Source organism: Ranitomeya imitator, chromosome 9, assembly GCF_032444005.1.
Source record: "Ranitomeya imitator isolate aRanImi1 chromosome 9, aRanImi1.pri, whole genome shotgun sequence".
NCBI lineage: Eukaryota > Metazoa > Chordata > Amphibia > Anura > Dendrobatidae > Ranitomeya > Ranitomeya imitator.
In genome coordinates this window covers 118,405,233-118,431,662 of record NC_091290.1, presented here as the reverse complement: position 1 = coordinate 118,431,662, position 26,430 = coordinate 118,405,233, and the positions used below count along the sequence as shown (strand labels likewise).

General features: G+C 46.7%; 1 protein-coding gene across 3 annotated transcripts in view; it reads left to right on the top strand.

Moving 5' to 3' along the window:
• Positions 1–26,430, top strand: part of LOC138648769 (inactive hydroxysteroid dehydrogenase-like protein 1) — a 103,984-nt gene that overhangs the window by 52,734 nt on the left and 24,820 nt on the right. For all 3 annotated transcript variants that reach the window (XM_069738650.1, XM_069738651.1, XM_069738649.1), the window contains one exon: positions 1,825–2,270. In XM_069738650.1, coding sequence (XP_069594751.1) covers positions 1,825–2,270 — 446 coding nt within the window. The remainder of the gene's footprint in view (positions 1–1,824; positions 2,271–26,430) is intronic.

Sequence of the window (26,430 nt, the reverse complement as noted above, 5' to 3'; positions counted from 1 at the left end):
AGGGAACATCCTTATTTTCATTTTTACATAGAAACATGAGAAGAAATGGAACGAAACTGAAAGCAAAAAAAATACAGATTAAATATTAGAGAAAACTTTTTGAAAATGATGGTGATCCAAGAATGGAATGGGCTGCCACAAGAGGAAGTGGTGAGTACTTCTTCAATGGAAGTCTTCAAACAGAGACTGGAAAGATATCTGTTTGAGATGGTTTACTGAATCCTACATTGAAGAGAGGGTTGGACACGTTGACTTTGGAGGTCTCTTCTAACTCTAACATTCTATGATTCTATGAACTGAGCAATCATTTGGCCGACAGCTATATAATGTGCATGCAGGCCATGACTTGTAAGTCACTTTAACTCTCTATACAATTGCCATACATTTACAGAGTTGGGAAGTGGTTAAAAAAAAGTTTCCGCAAAACTAGCAAAACATAAAAAAAGAAGTTGTGTCTCACTGTTATTGTATCTAGCCACAAAATAAGATTTAAGAGGCTGCCGGCACTAGCCAATTGTGTCATGATCCCAATGGCAGGGGATCACAAAAGGACAAGCACAAAAACAAAACGAGCTCTAGGGTGATGGAACCTGAGCTGACCGCGATCCTGAACCTAAACACACAACTAGCAGTAGCCGGGGAACGTGCCTACGATGATTCCTAGACGTCTCGCGCCAGCCGAAGGACTAACTTCCCCTATTAGAAGAAACACAGACCTCTCTTGCCTCCAGAGAAACACCCCACACAAATAGCAGCCCCCCACATGTAATGACGGTGAAATGAGAGGAAAGCACATACGTAGTTATGAAAACAGATTCAACAAAATGAGGCCCGCTAAAGCTAGATAGCAGAGGATACAAAAGTGAACTGCGCGAAAAACCCTTCAAAAAACCATCCTGAAATTACTTGAACTCATGTGCCAACTCATGGAACATGAGGAGTAATTTCAGCCCACTAGAGCAACCAGCAGCAAGGAATCACATATCTGCAAGCTGGACTAAGACAAAAATTAAGCAAAACGTGGAACAGGAAAATCAAAACTTAGCTTGTCCTGAAGATTACAGAAGCGGGTAGCAGAGGTAACAAGACACACTGATTACATTGATAGCCGGCGAGGAAATGACAAGAAAGCCAGGTTAAATAGGAAACTCCCATATCCTGATGGAACAGGTGGACACCAGAGACCGCAGAGAACACAAGTCACCCAGTACCATCAGTAACCACCAGAGGGAGCCCAAAAACAGAATTCACAACACAATTGATGACCATGACCTATCCTCTGGATGCTGGCTATAAGGAAAGCATGTGGCTAAACACACATCAGCCTCACACTTTGTTTAATGGCTGCAGCGCCTACTGCACATTTTTTACTTAAAAAAAATAATCTAATTTCAGAAGTATGTTTCTATTCCATCCCCCAATAAAATGTTTTTCAATTTCTTAAATATATCCCAAACTGATGCCATTAGGAAATACGACTCATCTCACAAAAAAACAAGCCTTTACTTTGATGTAAACATTTTAAATCTATGGCTTTTAGAAAATAATTCTACAAAAAAAGTATAAAGAGTTAAATAATATAAAAGTTTTACTGAAATCGCTGAAGGCCTCATGCATTTCACAAAGCAATGTGTAGGGAGCCCAATGGAGCCCACCAAATGTTTTGTTCCAAGTGGTGTTTCCAAGAGGCACTACTTCCTTTTCTAGTATTAATGCCATAGTACACCTTTATTTTTGCATATTCATTTGACATGTTGTACTTTTCTTTTAATATAAAAATATGGTTAGGTTTTTTGCTTATTCTTTTTTTTTTGTTCACCACAGGAGGCTCAGATGGTATTGGCAAAGCCTATGCTGAGGAGTTGGCCAGGCTTGGAGTGAACATAATCTTGTTAGGCCGCAGCATCCAAAAGCTTCAAAATGTATCTGAGGCCATAGCAGCAACCTACGGCGTTAAAACTCGTATCATAGTTGCCGATTTCAACAAGGGCCCTGAGGTCTTCCCGTCCATTAAGGAAGCTCTGGTAGATGTAGATGTCGGAATTCTGGTGAACAATGCAGGAATGTTTTTTGATTATCCAGCCTGCCTCACTGAAGTTCCAGAAGAAAAAAGTCTTGAGATCATCAATGTCAACATTGCGGCAGCTGTAATGATGGTGTATGTGGTGCTGCCTGGTATGCTACAGCGGAAGAGGGGAGCAATAATCAACGTCTCCTCGATAACATCTTGGAAACCTGTTCCTCTGATGACAGTATATGCTGCCTCCAAGGTAAATTTAATGCTGCATCTAAAACAAAAATTAATTTTCTCCAGTAATGTATCACCACGTTTACTTTGCTGTTTGTGAGAGCATCTGGAAAATTTGCTGATTTCAGCAGGGCGTTATCTGTAGATATTCTGTAGCTTTGTAAAAGTGAATAAAATCATACTGCTGTCAGGACTCTGACCTAAGGGCTTTTTCAGGTGGGTCTGCACTGAAACCCACCTGAAAAAGAGCTTACAAAATCCTAAACAGGATGAACATATGCAGTGCAAAGTCAAAATAACTAGCGTTTCATAATTTTTTGAGCTTTTTTCAACCACATCACATTTGTAAAGACTCAGAGCACTTATAAGAAGTGAATTGTGCTTTCTTCAGGCGCTTTCCAATTGGAAGCCTTGCACCATTTTAAACATAATTTTTTAAAGGGAACCTGTCACCCCAAAAATCGCGGGTGAGGTAAGCCCACCGGCATCAGGGGCTTATCTGCAGCATTCTGTAATGCTGTAGATAAGCCCCCGATGTTACCTGAAAGAGGAGAAAAAGACGTTATATTATACTCACCCAGGGGCAGTCCCGCTGCTGGTCAGGTCGGATGGGTGTCTCCGGTCCGCTGCGGCGCCTCCCATCTTCATTACAAGACGTCCTCTTCTGATCTTCAGCCACGGCTCCGGCGCAGGCGTACTTTGCTCTGCCCTGTTGAGGGCAGACAAAGTACTGCAGTGCGCAGGCGCCGGAAAGGTCAGAGGCCCGGCGCCTGCGCACTGCAGTACTATCCTCTGCCCTCAACAGGGCAGAGCAAAGTACGCCTGCGCCGGAGCAGTGGCTGAAGATCAGAAGAGGACGCCTTGTAATGAAGATGGGAGGCGCCGCAGCGGACCGGAGACACCCATCCAACCTGACCAGCAGCGGGACCGCCCCTGGGTGAGTATAATATAACGTCTTTTTCTCCTCTTTCAGGTAACATCGGGGGCTTATCTACAGCATTACAGAATGCTGTAGATAAACCCCTGATGCCGGTGGGCTTACCTCACCCGCGATTTTCGGGGTGACAGGTTCCCTTTAAAAATGCCAGCGACAAGACTGTCGCAATGCACAAAATGACTCGGGTGTTCTTCCTCTTGCTAAGCCTGGGGGCATGCTATTGTCTAAAAAACATTGCGTGCACATAGTCTGAGAGTCCTAGAGTGCCCGATGACCAGATGTTAGGGGTCGAGTTCCTGCCTCTGCTCAGGGGGAATCTCGAGCCATCTCCGCTGCGGTATCCCATTCTTCTCCTGCTGCAGTGGAGCCTGCTCAGCGGAGGCGTCAGTTACAGCATCTCGCTCAGTCTGATACTGTGTAAAGGGTTACTGCTGCCTTTCCAGCTTCTACCATTGTAGCCAGTACTGGTCTTTGGGACCAAGTCCTACTTTTCCCCTTCTGAGCATGCCCAGAGTGAGTTGCTCAAGTTCTGTGGCAGTCTCCCATTGGTCTTTCTGGGAAGGTCATGAGGTTGCTGCAGCTATAAAAGGTTCGCATGACCGCACGGCCATGCGCTAGTATCAATCTATGTTATGTGCTTTGCGCCAGTGTGGTCTTGTGTGTATGTATTTAGGGCCCTGGCTGAAATAAGCCCCTAGAATACCGGCACCTCCGGTGAGGAGTTTTGTGTGTATGTATTCAGGGTCCCGGCTGAAATAAGTCCCTAGGATACCCGGTGAGGAGTTTGTGTGTGTGCAAGACCAATGACTGCTATCAGCTTAGCAGTTAGCTGTGTACTCCTGTGAGTCTAACAGGGCACAGTGCTTTCTTTTGTCTGTGACAATGTGAAGTAGCCGAGTTCGTTTATACCGCCATATAGTGCCATTTGCTAGCAGCAGGTTCCTCCTGCCTGGTGGACCCCAGGCTGCGAATGCACCAATAACTTCATCTATTTACTCGGTGTGTTCCGCTAGCCCTAGCAGAATGCTAGCGCCAGGGATGGCTAGTAAATGGCAGACGATCAGGGTCTACAGTGGTACATCCAGCAGCTGGAGGGTAGGTTGGCGGCTCTAGAACGCACAACCTCAGCTGTGGATGTTGCCGTAGTCGCTGTTCAGGCTGCTAGTGTGGCTGCAGCCAGTTTGTCCTCTGCCACCCCTGCTCCGACTTTATCCTGTCTCCCACTTCCAGACACGTTTGGTGGTGACTGTAAGCAATGTCGGGGATTTCGTGAGTTAGTGCTCCATACATCTAGAGCTTCTGGTTGCACGCTTTCTTACGGAACTGGCGAAAGTGGGTTTTATCTCTTTTGTCTGGCAGGGAGTTGGAGTGGGCAACGCCGCTGTGGGAGCGCAATGATCGTGTGGTGCAGAGTGCTCCTCTCTTCCTGGACTCTCTGAAACAGGTCTTTTTGGGACCTCGTGTCACCCATGATACCCGCATCGACCTCCTTTGTAACGAGCGGAGGTTAGAGCGGACCCAGTGTAGGCAGAGGTTCCGGCTGACTCCCACCCTCACCAGATCTCTAGAATCTTCCGTTCAGGAGTCCGACTCCCATGAAGCCATGTAGGTTTCTCGAGTGGGACCTAAGTCCCGGGCCGCTCGAGTACCCGTGGTTTGCAATATTTGCCAACAGTTAGGACATTATGCTAGTAAATGTCCACAGCGGTCGGGAAACAATCGCGTCTAGTAACCATTGGAGGAGGTTCACTAGACACAGCGGAATTTTTCTCCAAGCTGTCCTTTAAAGGGACAATCACTTTAGGCTTATCCACTCTAACAGTTGAGCTTTGTGTGTCCTCTCCCTTTGCTCACCGCCACGCAATACCTCTGGTGATGCTCGCCAAACCAGTGACTGTTCGAGTAGTGAATGGGTCGACACTGCCCTCACAAATCACACATCAGACTATCCCTTTCACATTATTCATGTCCCCTTCCCATCAGGAGATTATTTCCCTTCTTGTCATTCCCGAGGGAATAGATGAGATTCTGCTGGGAATACCCTGGCTCCGTTTCCACTCCCCACATATTGAGTGGACCTCTGGGAGGATATTCGGTTGAAGTAAATCATGTAAGGGCAGATGTGTGAAGGAGTGCGTTCAGGTTACCACTACAGAGATACCCGCAGATCTTACTTCCCTTCCCAAGTGCTATTGGTCCTATGCAGACGTGTTCTCCAAAAAGGCTGCAGGGACCCTTCCACCTCACCGCCCCTATGACTGTCCTATTGATCTCATGCCTGGAGCAGAACCTCCTCGGGGATGGGTCTATCCCCTCTCTCTCCCGGAAATGGACGCTATGTCCCAATACATCCAGGAGAATTTGGCAAGAAGGTTCATTAGGAAGTCCGCGTCACCTGCAGGGGCGGGGTTCTTCGTGCAGAAGAAGAACGGAGAATTACGTCCATGCATAGATTACAGGGGTCTTAACGCCATCACCATTAAGAATAAGTACCCGTTGCCCCTGATTTCTGAGCTCTTTGATAGGCTACGGGGAGCAAGGGTATTTACCAAATTAGATCTGCGGGGTGCCTGATTCGCATCCGTGAGGGGGATGAATGAAAGACGGCTTTTAATACCAGGGATGGGCACTATGAATATCTGGTGATGCCCTTCGGGCTCTGTAATGCCCCAGCCGTTTTCCAAGACTTTGCGAACGACATCTTCCGGGATATGCTCTCCACCTCAGTTGTAGTCTATCTGGATGATATTCTCATCTTCTCTCCAGATATTGACTCCCATTGGAGAGATGTTTGCAGAGTCTTGGACCTCTTACGGGCAAATTCCCTCTATGCAAAGTTGGAGAAATGTGTGTTTGAGCAGGAGTCTTTACCTTTCCTGGGCTATATCATCTCCACCCAGGGATTGGCTATGGATCCTGCCAAACTACAGGCTGTGATGGACTGGTAAGAACCCCATTCTCTTAAAGCGTTGCAGTGCTTTATGGGGTTCATTAATTACTATCGCAAGTTCTTCCCCCACTTCTCAACTTTGGTAGCTCCCTTGGTAGCCCTCAACAAGAAGGGAGCAAATCCCAAATTGTGGTCTGAAGAGGTCTCCAAGGATTTCACTTCTATTAGGTCTCATTTTGCTAGCGCTCCCATCCTACATCGTCCTGATGTTGATAAGCAGTTTATATTGGAGGTGGATGCCTCATCCATTGGTGCTGGAGCAGTCATCTTCCAAAAGGATGCTCAAGGTCGGAAGCACCCTTGCTTCTTCTAATCCAAGACCTTCACACCAGCAGAGAGGAATTATTCCATCGGGGACAGGGAGTTGCTAGCAATGAAGTTGGCCTTCTCGGAGTGGAGACTTCTTTTGGAGGGGGCTCGCTTTCCCTTCCAAGTCTTCACTGACCACAAAAATTTGGTGTACTTACAAACAGCCCAGCGGCTAAATTCTTGTCAGGCCAGATGGTCCTTGTTCTTCTCCCAGTTCCACTTCATTCTCCATTATCTCTCTGGGGAGAAGAACATTCATGCTGATGCTCTCTCTCGCTCCGTTGTGTCTTCCGAGGAGGAGGAAGGGGAGCCTCGGCTTATTGTCCTTTCTGAGAGCCTGAGAACCGTAGCTCCGGTTTAGCTAGAGTCAGTGCCTCTGGGCAAGACTTTTGTTCCTACTAATTTGCGACTGTAGGGTCTCTCTTGGGCTCATTCGTCCAGGGTGGGTGGATATTTTGGGACAAAGAGGACATCTGAGCTGCTGGTGAGGACGTAGTGGTGGCCGCATATGGTCCGTGATGTCGGAGATTATATTCAGGCATGTGACTCCTGTGCCAAAAATAAGTCTCCTTGACAACGGCCAGCTGGGTTACTTTATCCCTTGCCAGTGGCAGACAGGCCCTGGGAGATGGTCGGGATGGACTTTGTGGTGGGCTTACCCAAGTCTCATGGCTGCACCATCATTTGGGTTATCACCGACCATTTTTCTAAAATGGTGCACTTGGTGCCGCTTCCATGGCTACCTTCTGCACGGGCCTTGGCAACGTTGTTTATAAAACACATCTTCCGCCTACACGGTATTGACAAAATTGTCAGTGACCGGGGTCCCGAGTTTGCGTCTCTGTTCTGGAGAGAGCTTTGACATCTTCTCAGCATTGAGTTGAATCTCTCTTCTGCATATCTTCCCGAGAAGAATGGGTTGTAAGAGAGGGCCAACCAGACCTTGGTCACATATCTGCGACATTGTGTTTCAGCCAGGCAGGATGACTGGCATCCTTGCTATCGTGGGTGGAGTTTGCGCTGAACAACACCGTAGCTGACTCCACTGGACAGACCCCATTCCTCCTTAACTACGGTCAGCATCCGCGAGTTCCTGTGCCTATGCCTGTGTCTTTCGCCGACTCCAGGGTAGCAGACTGGGCTGTGGAGGCACAGGACATTTGGGACTGCACTCAGGATGCCATTCGGGCCTCCAAGGAGAGAATGAGGTCCTCCGCCGATGCACATCAGCGCCCCGCTCCGAACTTTGCTTCCGGCGACTTAGTGTAGCTCTCCGCCCGTAGCATCAGGCTGCGAGTTGAGTCCACTAAGTTTTCACCTCGCTACTTGGGCCCCTTCAAGGTCCTCGAACAGGTTAACCCTGTGGTCTACCGTCTGGCCCTTCCGCCACGCCTGGGTATCACCGACACATGAAAGCCCGTATACATGTCCCAGTTTTCCGAGTCATCTGCCGGGACATCGGGTTCGTCTATGGACGATTACGAGGTGAACGCTATTTTGGGGTGCAAGGTGGTACGTGGTAAAAAAATTTATTTGGTGGACTGGAAAGGTTATGGTCCAGAGAACAGGTCCCCTAGTATACCGGCACCTTCGGTGAGAAGTTTGTGTGTGTGCAAGACCACTGACTGCTATCAACTCAGCAGTTCGCTGTGTACTCCTGTGACTCTAACCAGGCACAGTGCTTTCTTTTGTCGGCGACTCTGTAAAGTAACAGAGTTCGCTTATATTGCCATATAGTGCTATTTGCTAGTAGTAGGTTCCTCCTGCATGGTGGACCCGGGGCTGCGAACGCACCAATAACTTCATCTATTTACTCAGTGCGTTCCTCTAGCCCTAACACTAGAGATGAGTGAATATTTCAATGTTCAGTTCAGATTACGATTGCGATATTCACTGAACATATCCAAATGTCATTTGCATCAATGGGAGGCTAAACCAAACGCATAAACAACACCTTCAACACCTAAGAGTCGTAGAGTGCCAGAGGACTAGAGATGAGTTAATATGTCAATGTTCCATTCAGATTATGATTGCAATATTCCCTGAACAAATCCAAGCGTCATTTGTATCAATGGGAGGCTAAAACAAACATGTAAACACCTTCAAAAGGGCCCAAAAGCTGCCAAAACACATCAAATTAGGGTAAAAAACAATAATTTACAGCTTTGAATTGAACTTCAAATTAAGACAAGGTGGGTGAGGTATCAATGTAGATCTGATGTTATGGAAGCCCTGATACCACATGCAACAACTCAACCTGCCTTGATGCTCAGCCACATTCTGATTGCATTCTGATGGTAGACTACTATTGTCAGAAAAATGTAAGGATAACTGGTCAACAGCATTTTTGGTGCCAAAGATATTTCATCGAATTTAGGGTAACTTTGGGGTGCTGATTCTGAATATGTCATCAGTTTTGCCAGATTGGCTCAAGTTTTTGAGATTTTTGGTATCTTATTTATAGCACTTGTTGGTAAATGCGACGCATCATCTCATTAATTTCTTTGGATTAGTACTTGAACTGAGCAGTTCTCAATATAGTTTTGTGTTAATTAGTGTTCTAAAAGTTTGTTCATAGCTTGATTTTTGCACTAACTTTATGTTGTTGTCTGTTTTCCAGTGAAAAGCATGAACTCATCAAGAAGAAGTTGTCTTAACGATCCAGACTCATTCTGTTACATTTGTGGTGAATACACACTGCCAAAACATAGAAGAAACATAAGACTTCGTAAAAAAAGTGTATTTTGCCTATTTTGGGGTTATGCTTGGGGACCAAGACAAGTTTTGGGCACCACACATAGTGTGCAAAGCATGTATCGAATTATTACGAAAATGGAGCAAAGGACAAAGAAAAAGCTTCAAATTTGGTGTTCCAATGGTGTGGAGAGAGCAAAAAAATCATCATGATGACTGTTATTTCTGTGCAGTGCAAGTGCAAGGATTCAATAAGCATAAGAAACGAAAATGGGAGTAACCTAACATGGAATCTGCAAGGAGGCCTGTCCCTCATTGTGAAGATGTGCCTGTACCTGTGTTTACCATGTTACCTGACCTTCCCCCACCTGATGATGATGAAGTGTGTATTGGCAGTGTGTATTCACCACAAATGTAACAGAATGAGTCTGGATCGTTAAGACAACTTCTTCTTGATGAGTTCATGCTTTTCACTGGAAAACAGAAAACAACATAAAGTTAGTGCAAAAATCAAGCTATGAACAAACTTTTAGAACACTAACACAAAACTATATTGAGAACTGCTCAGTTCAAGTACTAATCCAAAGAAATTAATGAGATGATGCGTCGCATTTACCAACAAGTGCTATAAATAAGATACCAAAAATCTCAAAAACTTGAGCCAATCTGGCAAAACTGATAGCATATTCAGAATCAGCACCCCAAAAATACCCCAAATTCATTAAAATATTTTGGACACCAGAAAAAAAATTTTTTTTTGTTGACCTGTGTAATCAATACGAGCAGTTGACTCAAAGCAAGTGGAGGCCTGCTGGTCTCGGAAGCCTACTGCTACAGGCAACACAAAAGAAGGAGACCCAAACAGGAGTCTTCACATTTCCAAAAAATAGTGGCAGACACCATCAAATTGGCATCAATTGCAATAGAGCAGAACTAGTGTAATGGGGACCGACACCTCTTCCACTACAGCCAACCCCCCAAAAAAGCTGGAAGGAAAGTAAAAGCATAATAGGGTCTTATCTGGGTATTAAGAGATACCTCTAATCAGATTTTACTCAACAGATAGAGCCCAAACACAGGTTCATAGAAATATTAGCTGCTGCAGATCCACCGGTCTCCTCATGACCAGCCAGAGTAAAAAAGAAAAAAATGGGATAAAAAGGTGGATTAACTCCGCGCTGCTTGAAAGATAGAAGTCCGAATGGATATTCAGATGAAAAGTGTCTTTATTCAAGGCGTTTTGGAGCACTATGACTCCTTCATCAGGAGACCACGAAGTATATACTTGAATCCACCTTTTTATCCCATTTTTTTTCTTTACTACAGCCAACCCAGCAGATGGAGTCTGTAAAAGACAAGGTGGTGTAACCACTGTGCCATAGTCCTCGGAAAGCCTGGAGGGGCGTAATTAGGTGGCCTACCAAATACAACCTCGAATAAGTGGCAACAGGCGACACTGCAACCCAAAGAGGTGGAACCAGGTGCTACTCCATGGCTGACCTACAGAGGGTGACAGCTTACCCCCTAGAGCAGGTAGGCAGGTATGGCCCATAGGATGAATAAAAAATGCAGGCAGGTACTGTTGAGACACTGGAACCACAGGTGCAGATGGGCCCAGCTGTGAAAAGCACTGGCAGATGTAGACTGGATTGGCTGTTAGGCAGATGAGCACTGGCAGGTTCGAGCTGGACAGGCAGTTAGACAGATGAGGCTGTGGAACAGAAGAGCACTGGCCATGCAGACTGGACCGAGTGTTGAACACATGGGCTCTGACAGGTGCAGGCTAGACCAGGTTTTAGACAGAGGAGCACTGGCAGGTGTGGGCTGGACTGGGTGTTGAACAGATGGGCACTGGCAGGTATGGGCTGGACCTGGTGTTAACTCAGCATTGGCAGGTGCAGACTGAATGGGCTGTTAGATGGACACTGGCAGGTGCGTGCTGGACCGGGAGTTGAACAGATGGAAAATGGCAGGTGCTGGCTGGACTGGGTTTTAGACAGGAGTACTGGCAGGTGCGGGCTGGACTGGGTGTTGAACAGATGGGCACTGGAAGGTACAGGCTGGACCTGGTGTTAGACAGAGGAGCAGGTGCAGGCTGAACCAACTGTTAGACAGATAGGCTCTGGCAGGTGCAGGCTGGACCGAATGTAGACAGATGGGCTCTGGCAGTTGTGGGCTGGACCGGGTATTGAGCAGATGGGTGCCAGCAAACAGATGGGCTGAATCGGGTGTTGAACAGTTGGGCTCTGGCAGGTGCAGTCTGGACTGGGTTTTAGACAGATTATTTTTATTATTTATTTATATAGCATCATTAATTCCATGGTGCTGTACATGAGAAAGGGGTTACGTACAGAGTTATAGATATCGTTTACAGTAAACAAATTCACAATGACAGGCTGGAACAGAGGGGAATGGGGAAGATACAGAAGGTCGGGGTTGGGGCAGTTTTGGTGGTGGCTGAGGCGGCAGCTCTGGTGATGGTGAGGCGGCTGCTGTGGTGGTGAGGCAGCAGCTCTGGGGGTGGTGACGCAGCAGCTCGGGTGGTGGTGACGCGGCAGCTCGGGTGGTGGTGAGGCGGCAGCTCGGGTGGTGGTGAGGCGGCAGAATGGTTATTGCAGGCTGTAGGCTTTCCTGAAGAGATGGGTTTTCAGGTTCCGCCTGAAGCATCCGAGGGTGGTGGATAATTGGATGTTTTGAGGCGTAAAATTCCAGAAAATGGGGGCTATTCGGGAGAAATCTTGGAGGCGTATAAGTGTGGAGGAGAGTAGGAGGTCTTGGGAGGATCAAAGATTATGTGAGGGAAGATATTAGGAGATTAGTTCATAGATATAGGAAGGGGACAGGTTATGGATGGCTTTGTAGATCAGTGTTAGTAGTTTTAACTGGATTTGTTGGGGAACTGGGGGCCAGTGGAGGGATTTGCAGAGGGGTGAAGCAGGGGAGTAGTGAGGAGAGAGGTGGATTAGCCGGGCAGCAGAGTTGGGGACAGAGTGGAGTGGTGCAAGACAGTTAGCAGGGAGGGCATAGAGGATGGTGTTGCAGTAATCGATGATGAGGGGCATGCACAAGAGTTTTAGTACATTGTGGGCTGACGAAGGGATGGATTCTGGCAATATTTTTGAGCTGGAGGTGACAGGAGGTGGCAAGAGTTTGGATGTGCGGCCTGTGTGGGGTGTTGAACAGATGGGCACTGGTAGGTGCGGGCCGGATCAGGTTTTAAACAGATGAGCACTGGCAGGTGCAGGCTGCATCGGCTGTTAGACAGAGGAGCACTGGCAGGTGCAGGGTGTACCAAGTATTGAACAGATGGGCTCTGGCAGGTGCAGGCTGGACCAGGTTTTAGACAGAGGATCTCTGGCAGTTGCTGTCTGGATCGGGTTTTAAACAGAAGGGCGCTGGCAGGTATGGGCTGGAGTGGGTGTTGAACAGATGGGCGGTGGCAGGTGCGGGCTGTGCCGGGATTTAGACCGAGGAACACTGGCAGGTGCAGGCTAGACCAAGTGTTGAACAGATAAACACTGGCAGGTGCAGGCTGGACCAAGCATTTTGCAGTTGGGTTCAGGCAGGTGCAGGCTGGAACGGGTACTGAACAGATCGGCCTGGCAGGGGCGGGCTGGACTGGATTTTAGGCAAAGGAGCAGTGTCAGGTGTGGGCTGGACCAAGCATTTTGCAGATGGGTTCAGGCAGGTGCAGGCTGGACCGGGAGCGGAACAGATGGGCCTGGCAGGGGCAGGCTGGACTGGATTTTAGGCAGAGGAGCACTGGCAGGTGAAGGCTGGACCGGGTTTTGAATAGATGTGCTCTTGCAGGTGCAGGCTGGACCAGGTTTTAGACAGAGGAGCTATGGCAGCTGTAGTCTGGACTGGGTATTGAACAGAAGGGCTCTGGCAGGTGTGGGCTGTATCGGCTGTTGAATAGATGGGCTCTGGCAGGAGCGGGCTAGACCGGGTGTTATACAGATGGGCGCTGGCAGGTATGGGCTGGATCGGGTATAGAACAGATGGGTGCTGGCATGTGGGGGCTGGACCGAGTGTTGAACAGATGGGCACTGGCAGGTGCGGGCTAGATCAGGTTTTAAACAGATGAGCACTGGCAGGTGCAGGCTGTACCAGATGTTGAACAGATGGGCTCTGGCAGGTGCAGGCTGGCCTGAGTGTTGAACAGATGGGCTCTGGCAGGTGCAGGCTGGACCAGGTTTTAGACAGAGGAGCTATGGCAGGTGCAGGCTGGACCAGATGTTGAACAGATGGACATTGGCAGGTGCGGGCTGGACCAAGCATTTTGCAGATGGGCTCAGGCAGGTGCAGTTTGGACCGGATGTTGAACAGATGGGCGCTGGCAGGGGCGGGCTGGACCAAGCATTTTGAAGATGGGCTCAGGCAGGTGCGGGCTGGACCAGGTGTTAGACAGATGGGCGGTGGCAGGTGCAGGCTGGACCAGATGTTGAACAGATGGACACTGGCAGGTGCGGGCTGGACCAAGCATTTTGCAGATGGGCTCAGGCAGGTGCAGTTTGGACCGGATGTTGAACAGATGGGCGCTGGCTGGGGCGGGCTGGACCAAGCATTTTGAAGATGGGATCATGCAGGTGCGGGCTGGACCAGGTGTTAAACAGATGGGCGGTGGCAGGTATGGGCTGGACTGGGTGTTGAACAGATGGGTTCTGGCATGCGTGAGCTGGACCGAGTGTTGAACAGATGAGAACTGGCAGGTGGAAGCTGTACCAGGTGTTGAACAGATTGGCTATGGCATGTGCGGGCTGGACCAGCTGTTAGACAGAGGAGCACTGGCAGGTGCAGGGTGGACCGAGTGTTGAACAGATGGGCTCTGGCAGGTGCAGGCTTGACCAGGTTTTAGACAGAGGAGCTCTGGCAGTTGCAGTCTGGATCGGGTGTTATTAAACAGATGGGCGCTGGCAGGTATGCGCTGGACTGGGTGTTGAACAGATGGGCTCTGGCAGGTGCGGGCTGGACAGAGTGTTAGACAGATGGGCGTTGGCAGGTGCGGGCTGGACCGGGATTTAGACAGAGGAGCAGTGGCAGGTGCAGGCTGGACCGGGTGTTGAACAGATGGGCTCTGGCAGGGGTGGGCTGGACCAGATTTTAGGCAGAGGTGCACTGTCAGGTGCAATATGGACTGGACGTTGAACAGATGGTGTCTGGCAGGTGTCAGCTGAATCAGATGTTAGACAGAGAAGCAATGTCAGATACAGACTGGACCAGGTGTTGAACAGATAGGAACTGGCAGGTGCAGGCTGGACTATGTTTTAGATAGATGAGCACTGGCCGGTCCTGGACTGGACGTTGAACAGACAGGCACTAGCAGGGGTGGGCTGGACTAGGTTTTACACAGAGGAGCTCTGGCTGTTGTAGTCTGGACTAGGTATTGAACCGATGGCCGCTGGCAGACACTGGCTGGACAGAGTTTTAGACAGAGGAGCACTGGCAGGTGCAAGCTGGACTGGGTGTTGAACAGATGGGCTCTGGAATATGCGGGCTAAACTGGGTGGTAAACAGATGGGCACTGGCAGATGCGGGCTGAACCAGGTGTTGAACAGATGGGCCCTGGCAGGTGTGAGCTGGACTGGGTGTTAGACAGAGGAGCGCTGACAGGAGCAGGTTGAACCGACTGATGTACAAAAGAGCACAATTAGGTACAAGCAGACGGGTACAGGGTATTATTATTATTTATTGTTATAGCGCCATTTATTCCATGGCGCTTTACATGTGCGGAGGGGTATACATAATAAAAACAAGTACAATAATCTTAAACAGTACAAGTCATAACTGGTACAGGAGGACTGACGACCCTGCCCGCGAAGGCTCACAATCTACAAGGGATGGGTGAGAATACAGTAGGTGAGGATAGAGCTGGTTATGCAGCGGTTTGGTCGATCGGTGGTTACTGCAGGTTGTAGGCTTGTCGGAAGAGGTGGGTCTTCAGGTTCTTTTTGAAGGTTTCGATGGTAGGCGAGAGTCTGATGTGTTGTGGTAGAGGGTTCCAGAGTAGGGGTGACACGCGAGAGAAATCTTGTATACGATTGTGGGAAGAGGAGATAAAAGGAGAGTAGAGAAGATCTTGTGAGGATCGGAGGTTGCGTGTAGGTAAGTACCGGGAGACGAGGTCACAGATGTATGGAGGAGACAGGTTGTGGATGGCTTTGTACGTCATGGTTAGGGTCTTGTACTGGAGTCTCTGGGCAATGGGGAGCCAGTGAAGGGATAGACAGAGGGGAGAGGCCGGGGAATAGTGGGGGGACAGGTGGATTAGTCGGGCAGCAGAGTTTAGAATAGATTGGAGGGGTGGGAGAGTGTTAGAGAGGAGGCCACAGAGCAGGAGGTTGCAGTAGTCAAGGCGAGAGATGATGAGGGCATGGACTAGGGTTTTTGCAGATTCTTGGTTGAGGAATGAACGGATTCGTGAAATATTTTTGAGTTGAAGTCGGCAGGAAGTGGAAAGGGCTTGGATATGTGTTTTGAAGGAGAGATCAGCGTCAAGGATTACCCCGAGGCAGCGAGCTTGTGGGACTGGGGAGAGTGGGCAGCCATTTACTGTAATGGATAGGTTCGTTGGGGGGGTCGCGTGAGATGGGGGAAAGATGATGAATTGTGTTTTGTCCATGTTAAGTTTCAGAAATCTAGCAGAGAAGAAGGATGAAATAGTGGACAGACATTGAGGATTCTGGTTAGTAGGGAGGTGATATCTGGTCCAGAGATGTAGATCTGTGTGTCATCAGCATAGAGGTGATACTGAAAGCCATGAGATTCTATGAGCTGTCCCAGGCCAAAGGTGTAAATGGAGAAGAGCAGGGGCCCAAGGACTGAACCTTGTGGGACTCTGACAGATAGGGGGCGAGGTGAGGAGGTGGTGTGTGAGTGGGAGACGCTGAATGTCCGGTCTGTTAGGTATGATGAGATCCAGGATAGGGCCAAGTCTGTGATGCCAAGAGATGAGAGGGTCTGTAATAATAGGGAATGGTCCACTGTGTCAAAGGCAGCCGACAGGTCCAGGAGGAGGAGGACAGAGTAGTGTCGCTTGCTCTTGGTGGTTAAGAGGTCATTGGTGACCTTTGTTAGGGCAGTTTCAGTGGAATGGTGTGACCGGAAGCCAGATTCTAAGCTGTCAAAGAGGGAGCAAGAAGAGAGATGGGAGGACAGTTCAAGGTAAACGTGTTGTTCCAGTAGTTTGGAAGCATAAGGGAGAAGTGATATAGGGCGATAGCTAGATACAGAGGATGGATCAAGAGAGGGCTTTTTGAGGATAGGTGTGATGGAGGCATGTTTAAAGCTTGAGGGGAAAACACCAGTTGTTAGTGATAGGTTGAAGAGATGGGTTAGGGTTGGGATGAAGACTGTGGTGAGGTTTGGGATGAGGTGGGATGGGAGCGGGTCAAGTGCACAGGTGGTGAGATGCGATCTTGAGAGTAGAGTGGAGAGTTGATCTTCTGTAATGGTGGAGAAGTTGGTTTTGGAGGTGGAGGACTGGGAAGTCGGGAGAAAGGGCTCTCAGGGTTGTTGACCAAAACTGTCTCTGATGCTATCAATCTTCTGCTTGAAAAATTAGACAAAGTCTTCGGGGGAGATAAGTGGGGAGGGAAGAGGTGCTGGGGGACGGAGGAGAAAATTGACAGTGCTGAATAACTGTTTAGGGTTGTGAGACAGAGAGGATATGAGAGATGAGAAATAGGTTTGTTTAGCTGTGGCGAGTGTGGTCTTGAAAGTAGTGAGGGACTGTTTGAATGCGATGAAGTGCTCGTTGGAGTGGGATCTTTTCCATCTGCGCTCAGCAGCTCTGGAAGCTCACCTCAGTTCTTTAGTCAGGCTGGTGTGCCAGGGCTGTCTGTTGATTTTGCGAGCTTTGGTATGTGTAAGTGGGGCAGCAGATTCCAAAGCTACAGCTATTATGTTATATGGAACGGCAGCATCATCCGCATTGTGTAAGGAACTTATGTCTGTGAGAGGGAGGAGGGATTCAGAGAATGAATGTAGGTCAAGGTGTTTAAGATTTCTGCGAGGGTGTGAAAGTTTGTGGGGTGGGGATTGTAGACATGGAGTGGAGAGAGATGAGAATGTGAGAAGGTTGTGGTCAGAGAGTGGAAGAGGTGAGTTAGAGAGGTTAGATAGGGAGCAGAGGCGGGTGAAGATGAGGTCCAGTGTGTGACCGTCTTTGTGAGTGGCTGCAGAAGACCATTGAGTGAGGCCGAAGGAGGAAGTGAGAGATAGAAGTTTAGTGGCAGCTGAGAGGGAAGTGTCAATCGGGATGTTGAAGTCGCCCATGATGATAGCGGGGATGTCCGCAGAAAGGAAATGAAGTAGCCAGGTGGTGAAGTGGTCAAAGAAAGTGGTGGCTGGCCCTGGGGGGGTGGTAAATGAGAGCCAGTTGGAGGTTAGAGGGGGAGTAACATAGTAACATAGTTAGTAAGGCCGAAAAAAGACATTTGTCCATCCAGTTCAGCCTATATTCCATCATAATAAATACCCAGATCTACGTCCTTCTACAGAACCTAATAATTGTATGATACAATATTGTTCTGCTCCAGGAAGACATCCAGGCCTCTCTTGAACCCCTCGACTGAGTTCGCCATCACCACCTCCTCAGGCAAGCAATTCCAGATTCTCACTGCCCTAACAGTAAAGAATCCTCTTCTATGTTGGTGGAAAAACCTTCTCTCCTCCAGACGCAAAGAATGCCCCCTTGTGCCCGTCACCTTCCTTGGTATAAACAGATCCTCAGCGAGATATTTGTATTGTCCCCTTATATACTTATACATGGTTATTAGATCGCCCCTCAGTCGTCTTTTTTCTAGACTAAATAATCCTAATTTCGCTAATCTATCTGGGTATTGTAGTTCTCCCATCCCCTTTATTAATTTTGTTGCCCTCCTTTGTACTCTCTCTAGTTCCATTATATCCTTCCTGAGCACCGGTGCCCAAAACTGGACACAGTACTCCATGTGCGGTCTAACTAGGGATTTGTACAGAGGCAGTATAATGCTCTCATCATGTGTATCCAGACCTCTTTTAATGCACAGAGTGCACCTCAAAGGAAGGGAGGGTAACAGAGGGTGGCAGTGGGATTGGTGTGAAGGAGCAGTTATCTGACAGGAGAAAACCAACTCCTCCGCTATGCTTGCTGCTGGGGCGGGGTGTGTGAGAAAGGTGGAAGCCACCGTAAGAGAGTGCAGCAGGGGAGGCTGTATCAGAAGGGGTGAGCCAGGTTTCGGTGATGGCGAGGAAGGAAAGTTTGGTAGTAACAAAAAGATCATGGATGTAGGAAAGCTTGTTGCAGACAGAGCGAGCGTTCCACAGAGCTCCTGTTAGTGGGACTGGGGAAGCGGGGGCTGTGCGAATGGGTATAAGGTTAGAGAGGTTACGGAAGTTTGTGATAGAGTGTGGATGGGAGGTAGAAATGACTGTGGGAATATGGTGAGGAGGACCAGGATTTGGAGAGATATCACCAGCAGTGAGAAGGAGCAGAGAAAGTGTTAGCAGGAGAGGGCATGAGGGAGCTGCCTGTGCACAAGCCTGGGTACACAAGCATTTCAAAAACCTGACCGGCACATCCAAACATAGACTAAGTGTGAACAGGTGCTGAACCTAGAGTCGCCAACTCGTATATAGTTAAGTAAATAAGGCAGCACACTGCAGCGCTAAAACATGTAAACTTGAAAACACGAAATTTGAACTGCATTACTGCACTAGAAATATGAAAAATGAGAGCTTTTAGCGCATAAAAATGGCCAATTTTATGTGTACCTGGTAGCCCCTTTACGGCATCTCTCTTATACCAGGTCCTAAAACTTGCCTTACCTCGCTGAGAATAAACGTCTCCATCTGAATGGGTACATGTGAAAACCTCTTCCTAGACTTAAATTCTCTCTCTCTGTGGAGGGGTATTGGACCTGCTGTAATTAAAACACCTGAAGCTAGGAGGCGGAGTGCACGATCAGAAGGCTAAAGAATACATTTCAAAAACCTGACCGGCACATCCAAACATAGACTAAGTGTGAACAGGTGCTGAACCTAGAGTCGCCAACTCGTATATAGTTAAGTAAATAAGGCAGCACACTGCAGCGCTAAAACATGTAAACTTGAAAACACGAAATTTGAACTGCATTACTGCACTTTGAAGTGAATTTGAAGTGCATTACTGCACTGCTCTGTGGAGGGGTAATGGACCTGCTGTAATTAAACTAGTAATTTCTAGTGCAGTAATGCAGTTCAAATTTCGTGTTTTCAAGTTTACATGTTTTAGCGCTGCAGTGTGCTGCCTTATTTACTTAACTATATACGAGTTGGCGACTCTAGGTTCAGCACCTGTTCACACTTAGTCTATGTTTGGATGTGCCGGTCAGGTTTTTGAAATGTATTCTTTAGCCTTCTGATCGTGCACTCCGCCTCCTAGCTTCAGGTGTTTTAATTACAGCAGGTCCAATACCCCTCCACAGAGAGAGAGAATTTTAGTCTAGGAAGAGGCTTTCACATGTACCCATTCAGATGGAGACGTTTATTCTCAGCGAGGTAAGGCAAGTTTTAGGACCTGAAGACACAAAAGAGAATAGTAAAACCAAAAACACTCAGTTTGAAAAAATGTTGCAGTAATCCGCAAGTGCTAGTAAAAGATGTAAAAAACAGGGTATTTGGTTGATACGTTTTTTGCAAAAAATGTATACTAAGCTGCTCTACCAATCTTCACGGTATACCCTTATCAGAGCAGTCCTAACTAATGTATGCAATCCCTATCTGATGTATTTAAAAACCTGATCATCTGTATATAACCTGTGTGAACAGGGTTCAGAGAGGAAAAATCCATGTGTGCATACAGGGTAGAACAGCTTTTGTGCAGATAGCCCAAGAGGAGTGGTGGAACTCCCCAGTCTTGTAGACACAAGAGAACAATTATGGAAACAGGAACACATGGGCTACTTGCACAGTGAACAAGTCTGTATGATCATGTTCACACACCACCAAGAAACCTGAAGACACAAAAGAGAATAGTAAAACCAAAAACACTCAGTTTGAAAAAATGTTGCAGTAATCCGCAAGTGCTAGTAAAAGATGTAAAAAACAGGGTATTTGGTTGATACGTTTTTTGCAAAAAATGTATACTAAGCTGCTCTACCAATCTTCACGGTATACCCTTATCAGAGCAGTCCTAACTAATGTATGCAATCCCTATCTGATGTATTTAAAAACCTGATCATCTGTATATAACCTGTGTGAACAGGGTTCAGAGAGGAAAAATCCATGTGTGCATACAGGGTAGAACAGCTATTGTGCAGATAGTCCAAGAGGAGTGGTGGAACTCCCCAGTCTTGTAGACACAAGAGAACAATTATGGAAACAGGAACACATGGGCTACTTGCACAGTGAACAAGTCTGTATGATCATGTTCACACACCACCAAGAAACCTGAAGACACAAAAGAGAATAGTAAAACCAAAAACACTCAGTTTGAAAAAATGTTGCAGTAATCCGCAAGTGCTAGTAAAAAGATGTAAAAAACAGGGTATTTGGTTGATACGTTTTTTGCAAAAAATGTATACTAAGCTGCTCTACCAATCTTCACGGTATACCCTTATCAGAGCAGTCCTAACTAATGTATGCAATCCCTATCTGATGTATTTAAAAACCTGATCATCTGTATATAACCTGTGTGAACAGGGTTCAGAGAGGAAAAATCCATGTGTGCATACAGGGTAGAACAGCTTTTGTGCAGATAGCCCAAGAGGAGTGGTGGAACTCCCCAGTCTTGTAGACACAAGAGAACAATTATGGAAACAGGAACACATGGGCTACTTGCACAGTGAACAAGTCTGTATGATCATGTTCACACACCACCAAGAAACCTGAAGACACAAAAGAGAATAGTAAAACCAAAAACACTCAGTTTGAAAAAATGTTGCAGTAATCCGCAAGTGCTAGTAAAAGATGTAAAAAACAGGGTATTTGGTTGATACGTTTTTTGCAAAAAATGTATACTAAGCTGCTCTACCAATCTTCACGGTATACCCTTATCAGAGCAGTCCTAACTAATGTATGCAATCCCTATCTGATGTATTTAAAAACCTGATCATCTGTATATAACCTGTGTGAACAGGGTTCAGAGAGGAAAAATCCATGTGTGCATACAGGGTAGAACAGCTGGTATAAGACAGATGCCGTAAAGGGGCTACCAGGTACACATAAAATTGGCCATTTTTATGCGCTAAAAGCTCTCATTTTTCATATTTCTAGTGCAGTAATGCAGTTCAAATTTCGTGTTTTCAAGTTTACATGTTTTAGCGCTGCAGTGTGCTGCCTTATTTACTTAACTGGGTACACAAGCAGACGGGTGGACCTGGGGAACCTGACAACTAGTAAGCATGCATTGCAAACTAACAACATTGCTCAGGCACCTCCATATTGGAAGAGGAGCCTTACATAGAAAGTGTTGCCCAGCTATTGGCAGGGGACACCTTAGGGCGATGCGCGCGGTCTCTTTAAGAGGGAGGGAGCATGTGCTTCCTAAGCATAGTGCCCGAGCCTACAACTGAACCTTAGGGGACACCGACACATTGGAAGCGAGATGAGGCGGTGGTGTATGAGTGGGAGGCACTGAATGTGCTGTCTGTTATCCAGGAGAAGGAGGAGGACAAACTAGCTTCGCTTGGATTTGGTGGTTAGTAGGTCATTGATTACTTTAGTCAGGGCATTTTCAGTGGAATGGTGCAGTCAGAAGCCAGATTGTAAGCGGCCAAAGAGGGAGCAAGAGGAGAGGTGGAAGGACAGTACAAAATGGATGTGTTGTTCCAGTACTTTGGAGACATAGGAGAGAAGTGAGATGGGGCGATAGCTAGGTACAGAAGATGGGTCAAGGGAGGGCTTTTTGAGGATGGGTGGGATCGAGGTAAGTTTGAATCATGAGGGGAAGACCCCAGTTGTTTGTGACAGATTGAAGAGGTGGGTTAGGCTTGGGATGGAGACTGTGATAAGGTTTGCAATGAAGTGGGACATTATTGGGTCAAGTTCAAAGGTGGTGAGACGTGATTTGCATAGCACTCGGACTAATGATAATCTATGGAGCAGCTCCCTGTTGTGAATTCCGCTCTTGGGCTCCCTCCGGTGGTTGTAAGTGGCACTTTTGTGAGTTCTGCTCTTGGGCTCCCTCTGGTGGTTTCAAGTGGTATGGCTGCTCCTTGGATTTAGCTGTTATCAGCTGCTTCCACTGATCATCTTTTCTGCTCTGCTATTTATGCCTGGCTTTTCCTTCAGCCAGTGCCACTTGTAAATGGTTTCTGGTTGGATTCACATCTCTTTGGATTTCCCTGTTATCCTGACCAGTTCAGCAAAGCTAAGTTCTTGCTTGCTCTTTTCTGTCCACAGATTGTGGACTTATCCGTTCTGTGTTTTCTATGTTTGTCCAGCTTATCAGTATGAATTAATTCTGTCTTGCTGGAAGCTCTGCGAAGCAGATTTACCCTCCACACCTTTAGTCAGGTGTGGAGATTTTTGTAAACTCTGCGTGGATTTTTGTAGTGTTTTATACTGACCGTACAGTATTCCATCCTGTCCTATCTATCTAGCTAGACTGGCCTCCTGTGCTCATTCTGGTTTCATTCTGTGTATGTCTTTTCCCTCTCCACTCACAGTCATTATTTGTGGGGGGCTAATCTATCCTTTGGGGATTTTCTCTGAGGCAAGATAGTTTTCCTGCTTCTATCTTTAGGGGTAGTTAGCTCTTAGGCTGTAACGAGGTGCCTAGGGAGAGGTAGGAGCATCCCACGGCTACTTCTAGTGTTGTGTTGAGCTTAGGGACTGCGGTCAGTACAGATACCACTTCCTTCAGAGCTCGTTCCATGTTGCTCCTAAACCACTGCATCCTAACAGCTCCCATCATCATTTTTTTCCTCGCCGTATTATATGTGCGAGTGAAATCGCAACATGCTGCGAATTGCACCGTATATTGGCCGAGACTCGCCAATGAAAGTCTATGGGTGTTAGAAAAACTCGCACACCACATGGACCATCAGTGTGACTTGCGAGAAATACGCACCAGTGTTCTTTAGAAAAAATCACACCGACAGGTTAAAATAGAATAGATAGAATATATGTATTTACATAGTATAGGTATATATATAAATATATATGTGTGTCAATGACATACAGTTAGGGCCAGAAATATTTGGACAGTGACACAAGTTTTGTTATTTTAGCTGTTTACAAAAACATGTTCAGAAATACAATTATATATATAATATGGGCTGAAAGTGCACACTCCCAGCTGCAATAAGATAGTTTCCACATCCAAATCGGAGAAAGGGTTTAGGAATCATAGCGTCCTCTTTTTCAAGGGACCAAAAGTAATTGGACAATGGACTCTAAGGGCTGCAATTAACTCTGAAGGCGTCTCCCTCGTTAACCTGTAATCAATGAAGTAGTTAAAAGGTCAGGGGTAAATTCCAGGTGTGTGGTTTTGCATTTGGAAGCTGTTGCTGTGAGCAGACAACATGTGGTCAAAGGAACTCTCAATTGAGGTGAAGCAGAACATCCTGAGGCTGAAAAAAAAGAAAAAATCCATCAGAGAGATAGCAGACATGCTTGGAGTAGCAAAATCAACAGTTGGGTACATTCTGAGAAAAAAGGAATTGACTGGTGAGCTTGGGAACTCAAAAAGGCCTGGGCGTCCACGGATGACAACAGTGGTGGATGATCGCCGCATACTTAATTTGGTGAAGAAGAACCCGTTCACAACATCAACTGAAGTCCAGAACACTCTCAGTGAAGTAGGTGTATCTGTCTCTAAGTCAACAGTAAAGAGAAGACTCCATGACAGTAAATACAAAGGGTTCACATCTAGATGCAAACCATTCATCAATACCAAAAATAGACAGGCCAGAGTTAAATTTGCAGAAAAACACCTCAAGAAGCCAGCTCAGTTCTGGAAAAGTATTCTATGGACAGATGAGACAAAGATCAACCTGTACCAGAATGATGGGAAGAAAAAAGTTTGGAGAAGAAAGGGAACGGCACATGATCCAAGGCACACCACATCCTCTGTAAAACATGGTGGAGGCAACGTGATGGCATGGGCATGCATGGCTTTCAATGGCACTGGGTCACTTGTGTTTATTGATGACATAAGAGCAGACAAGAGTAGCCGGATGAATTCTGAAGTGTACCGGGATATACTTTCAGCCCAGATTCAGCCAAATGCTGCAAAGTTGATTGGACGGCGCTTCATAGTACAGATGGACAATGACCCCAAGCATACATCCAAAGCTACCCAGGAGTTCATGAGTGCCAAAAAGTGGAACATTCTGCAATGGCAAAGTCAATCTCCAGATCTAAACCCAATTGAGCATGCATTTCACTTGCTCAAATCCAGACTTAAGACGGAAAGACCCACAAACAAGCAAGACCTGAAGGCTGCGGCTGTAAAGGCCTGGCAAAGCATTAAGAAGGAGGAAACCCAGCGTTTGGTGATGTCCATGGGTTCCAGACTTAAGGCAGTGATTGCCTCCAAAGGATTTGCAACAAAATATTGAAAATAAAAATATTTTGTTTGGGTTATGTTTATTTGTCCAATTACTTTTGACCTCCTAAAATGTGGAGTGTTTGTAAAGAAATGTGTACAATTCCTACATTTTCTATCAGATATTTTTGTTCAACCCTTCAAATTAAACGTTACAATCTGCACTTGAATTCTGTTGTAGAGGTTTCATTTCAAATTCAATGTGGTGGCATGCAGAGCCCAACTCGCGAAAATTGTGTCACTGTCCAAATATTTCTGGCCCTAACTGTATATAATCCAAATATTTCTGGCCCTAACTGTATATATATATATAAATATATATATATAAATATATATATATATATATATATATATATATATTTATATATGTCATTGACACACATATATATTTATATTTAATAGAGAGTTACATAGCAGAATAGCTGATAATTCAATTGTCGGGTTCTGTACAATCATTACAGAACCCGGCAGGATATGAGACATGGTTTACATACAGTAAACCATTGCATATCCATTAGTTTTTTATATGTCCCTCACTAATAATGTTAGTAGTGTGTGTGTAAAATTTTGGAGCTGCAGGTGTTAAATTAAAGGATTAATTCATGTAAAAAACTTGTGTGGGCTCCTGCGCAATTTTCTCCACCAGAGAGGGAAAGCCAGTGACTGAGGGCAGATATTAATAGCCTAGAGAGGGCCCATGGTTATTGGGCCTAAAAAGGGCCCATGGTTATTGGACGCCCTCTGGCTAAAAAAATCTGCCCCCAGCCATTCCAGAAAAGGCGCATCCTATTTTGGCACTTAGCCTCTCTCTTCCCATTGCCCTGTAGTGGTGGCATATGGGGTAATAAGGGGTTAATGTCACTTTGCTTTTGTAAGGTGACATTAAGCCTGGTTAGTAATGGAGAGGTGTCAATAAGAATAAAGTACACACATTAAGAATAAAGTATTTTAGTGAAATAATTAAACACACTAGTTTACCATCTTTATTACACTTTCAATCCAAGTGAAGCCCTTGTTCTTCTGTAAAAAAAAATCCAATATAAAAAAGCAACAATATCCCACACCTGTCCGCTGTACAGTCATGTCCCACACTGCAATCCATCTCAAGGGGTTAAAAAGAATATAAACGGGAGCAGTGCTCATGCTACTGGCCCGATTGTAATTGAATTATCGGCTATTCTGCTATCTGGTTCTGTATGAAGTTACTGGCTCAGTTGCAGGCTCAACCAGAACCCAAGAACTCCCTGACAGGTTCTCTGGAGAGATAGATTAATTTTTGTTTTTTAAGGAGGCCGGCAAGCTATACTTCAGGCTCCGCCCTCGTTCATCAGGGAGTGAGGGACAACGGGTGGGAATCATTGTTTCCCTTCTTAAGGGTGATCCCTAACCCTGGGCCTTCGCCTTGCCGACCAGATCTCCATCTCTACGATCGGTGGCGAGTTTTTTACGGCTCTGGCGCTGGTGTATGGTGATCCTGATGGTGTCTCTCTGGCGGAATCCTGACTCCGTTAGATCAAGCAGGGGGGCCGGTTGGCTGAGGAGTGCTGTTCAGAGTTCAGGAGGTGGGCTACAGACACACAATGGAATAACCTTGCCCTTAGGAGCCATTTTGTGCAGGGTCTGTTCCCAAGATTGCAAAATACTCTGGTGCAGTATGCCACCCCAGGTCGTTGGAGGCCACCATGTCCCTTGCCATCCGGGTGGATAGACGCTTGAGGGAGAGGCATACATCAAATGTGCCCCCTGTAGTCTTTGCTAGGGAGGAGGACACCTGACCA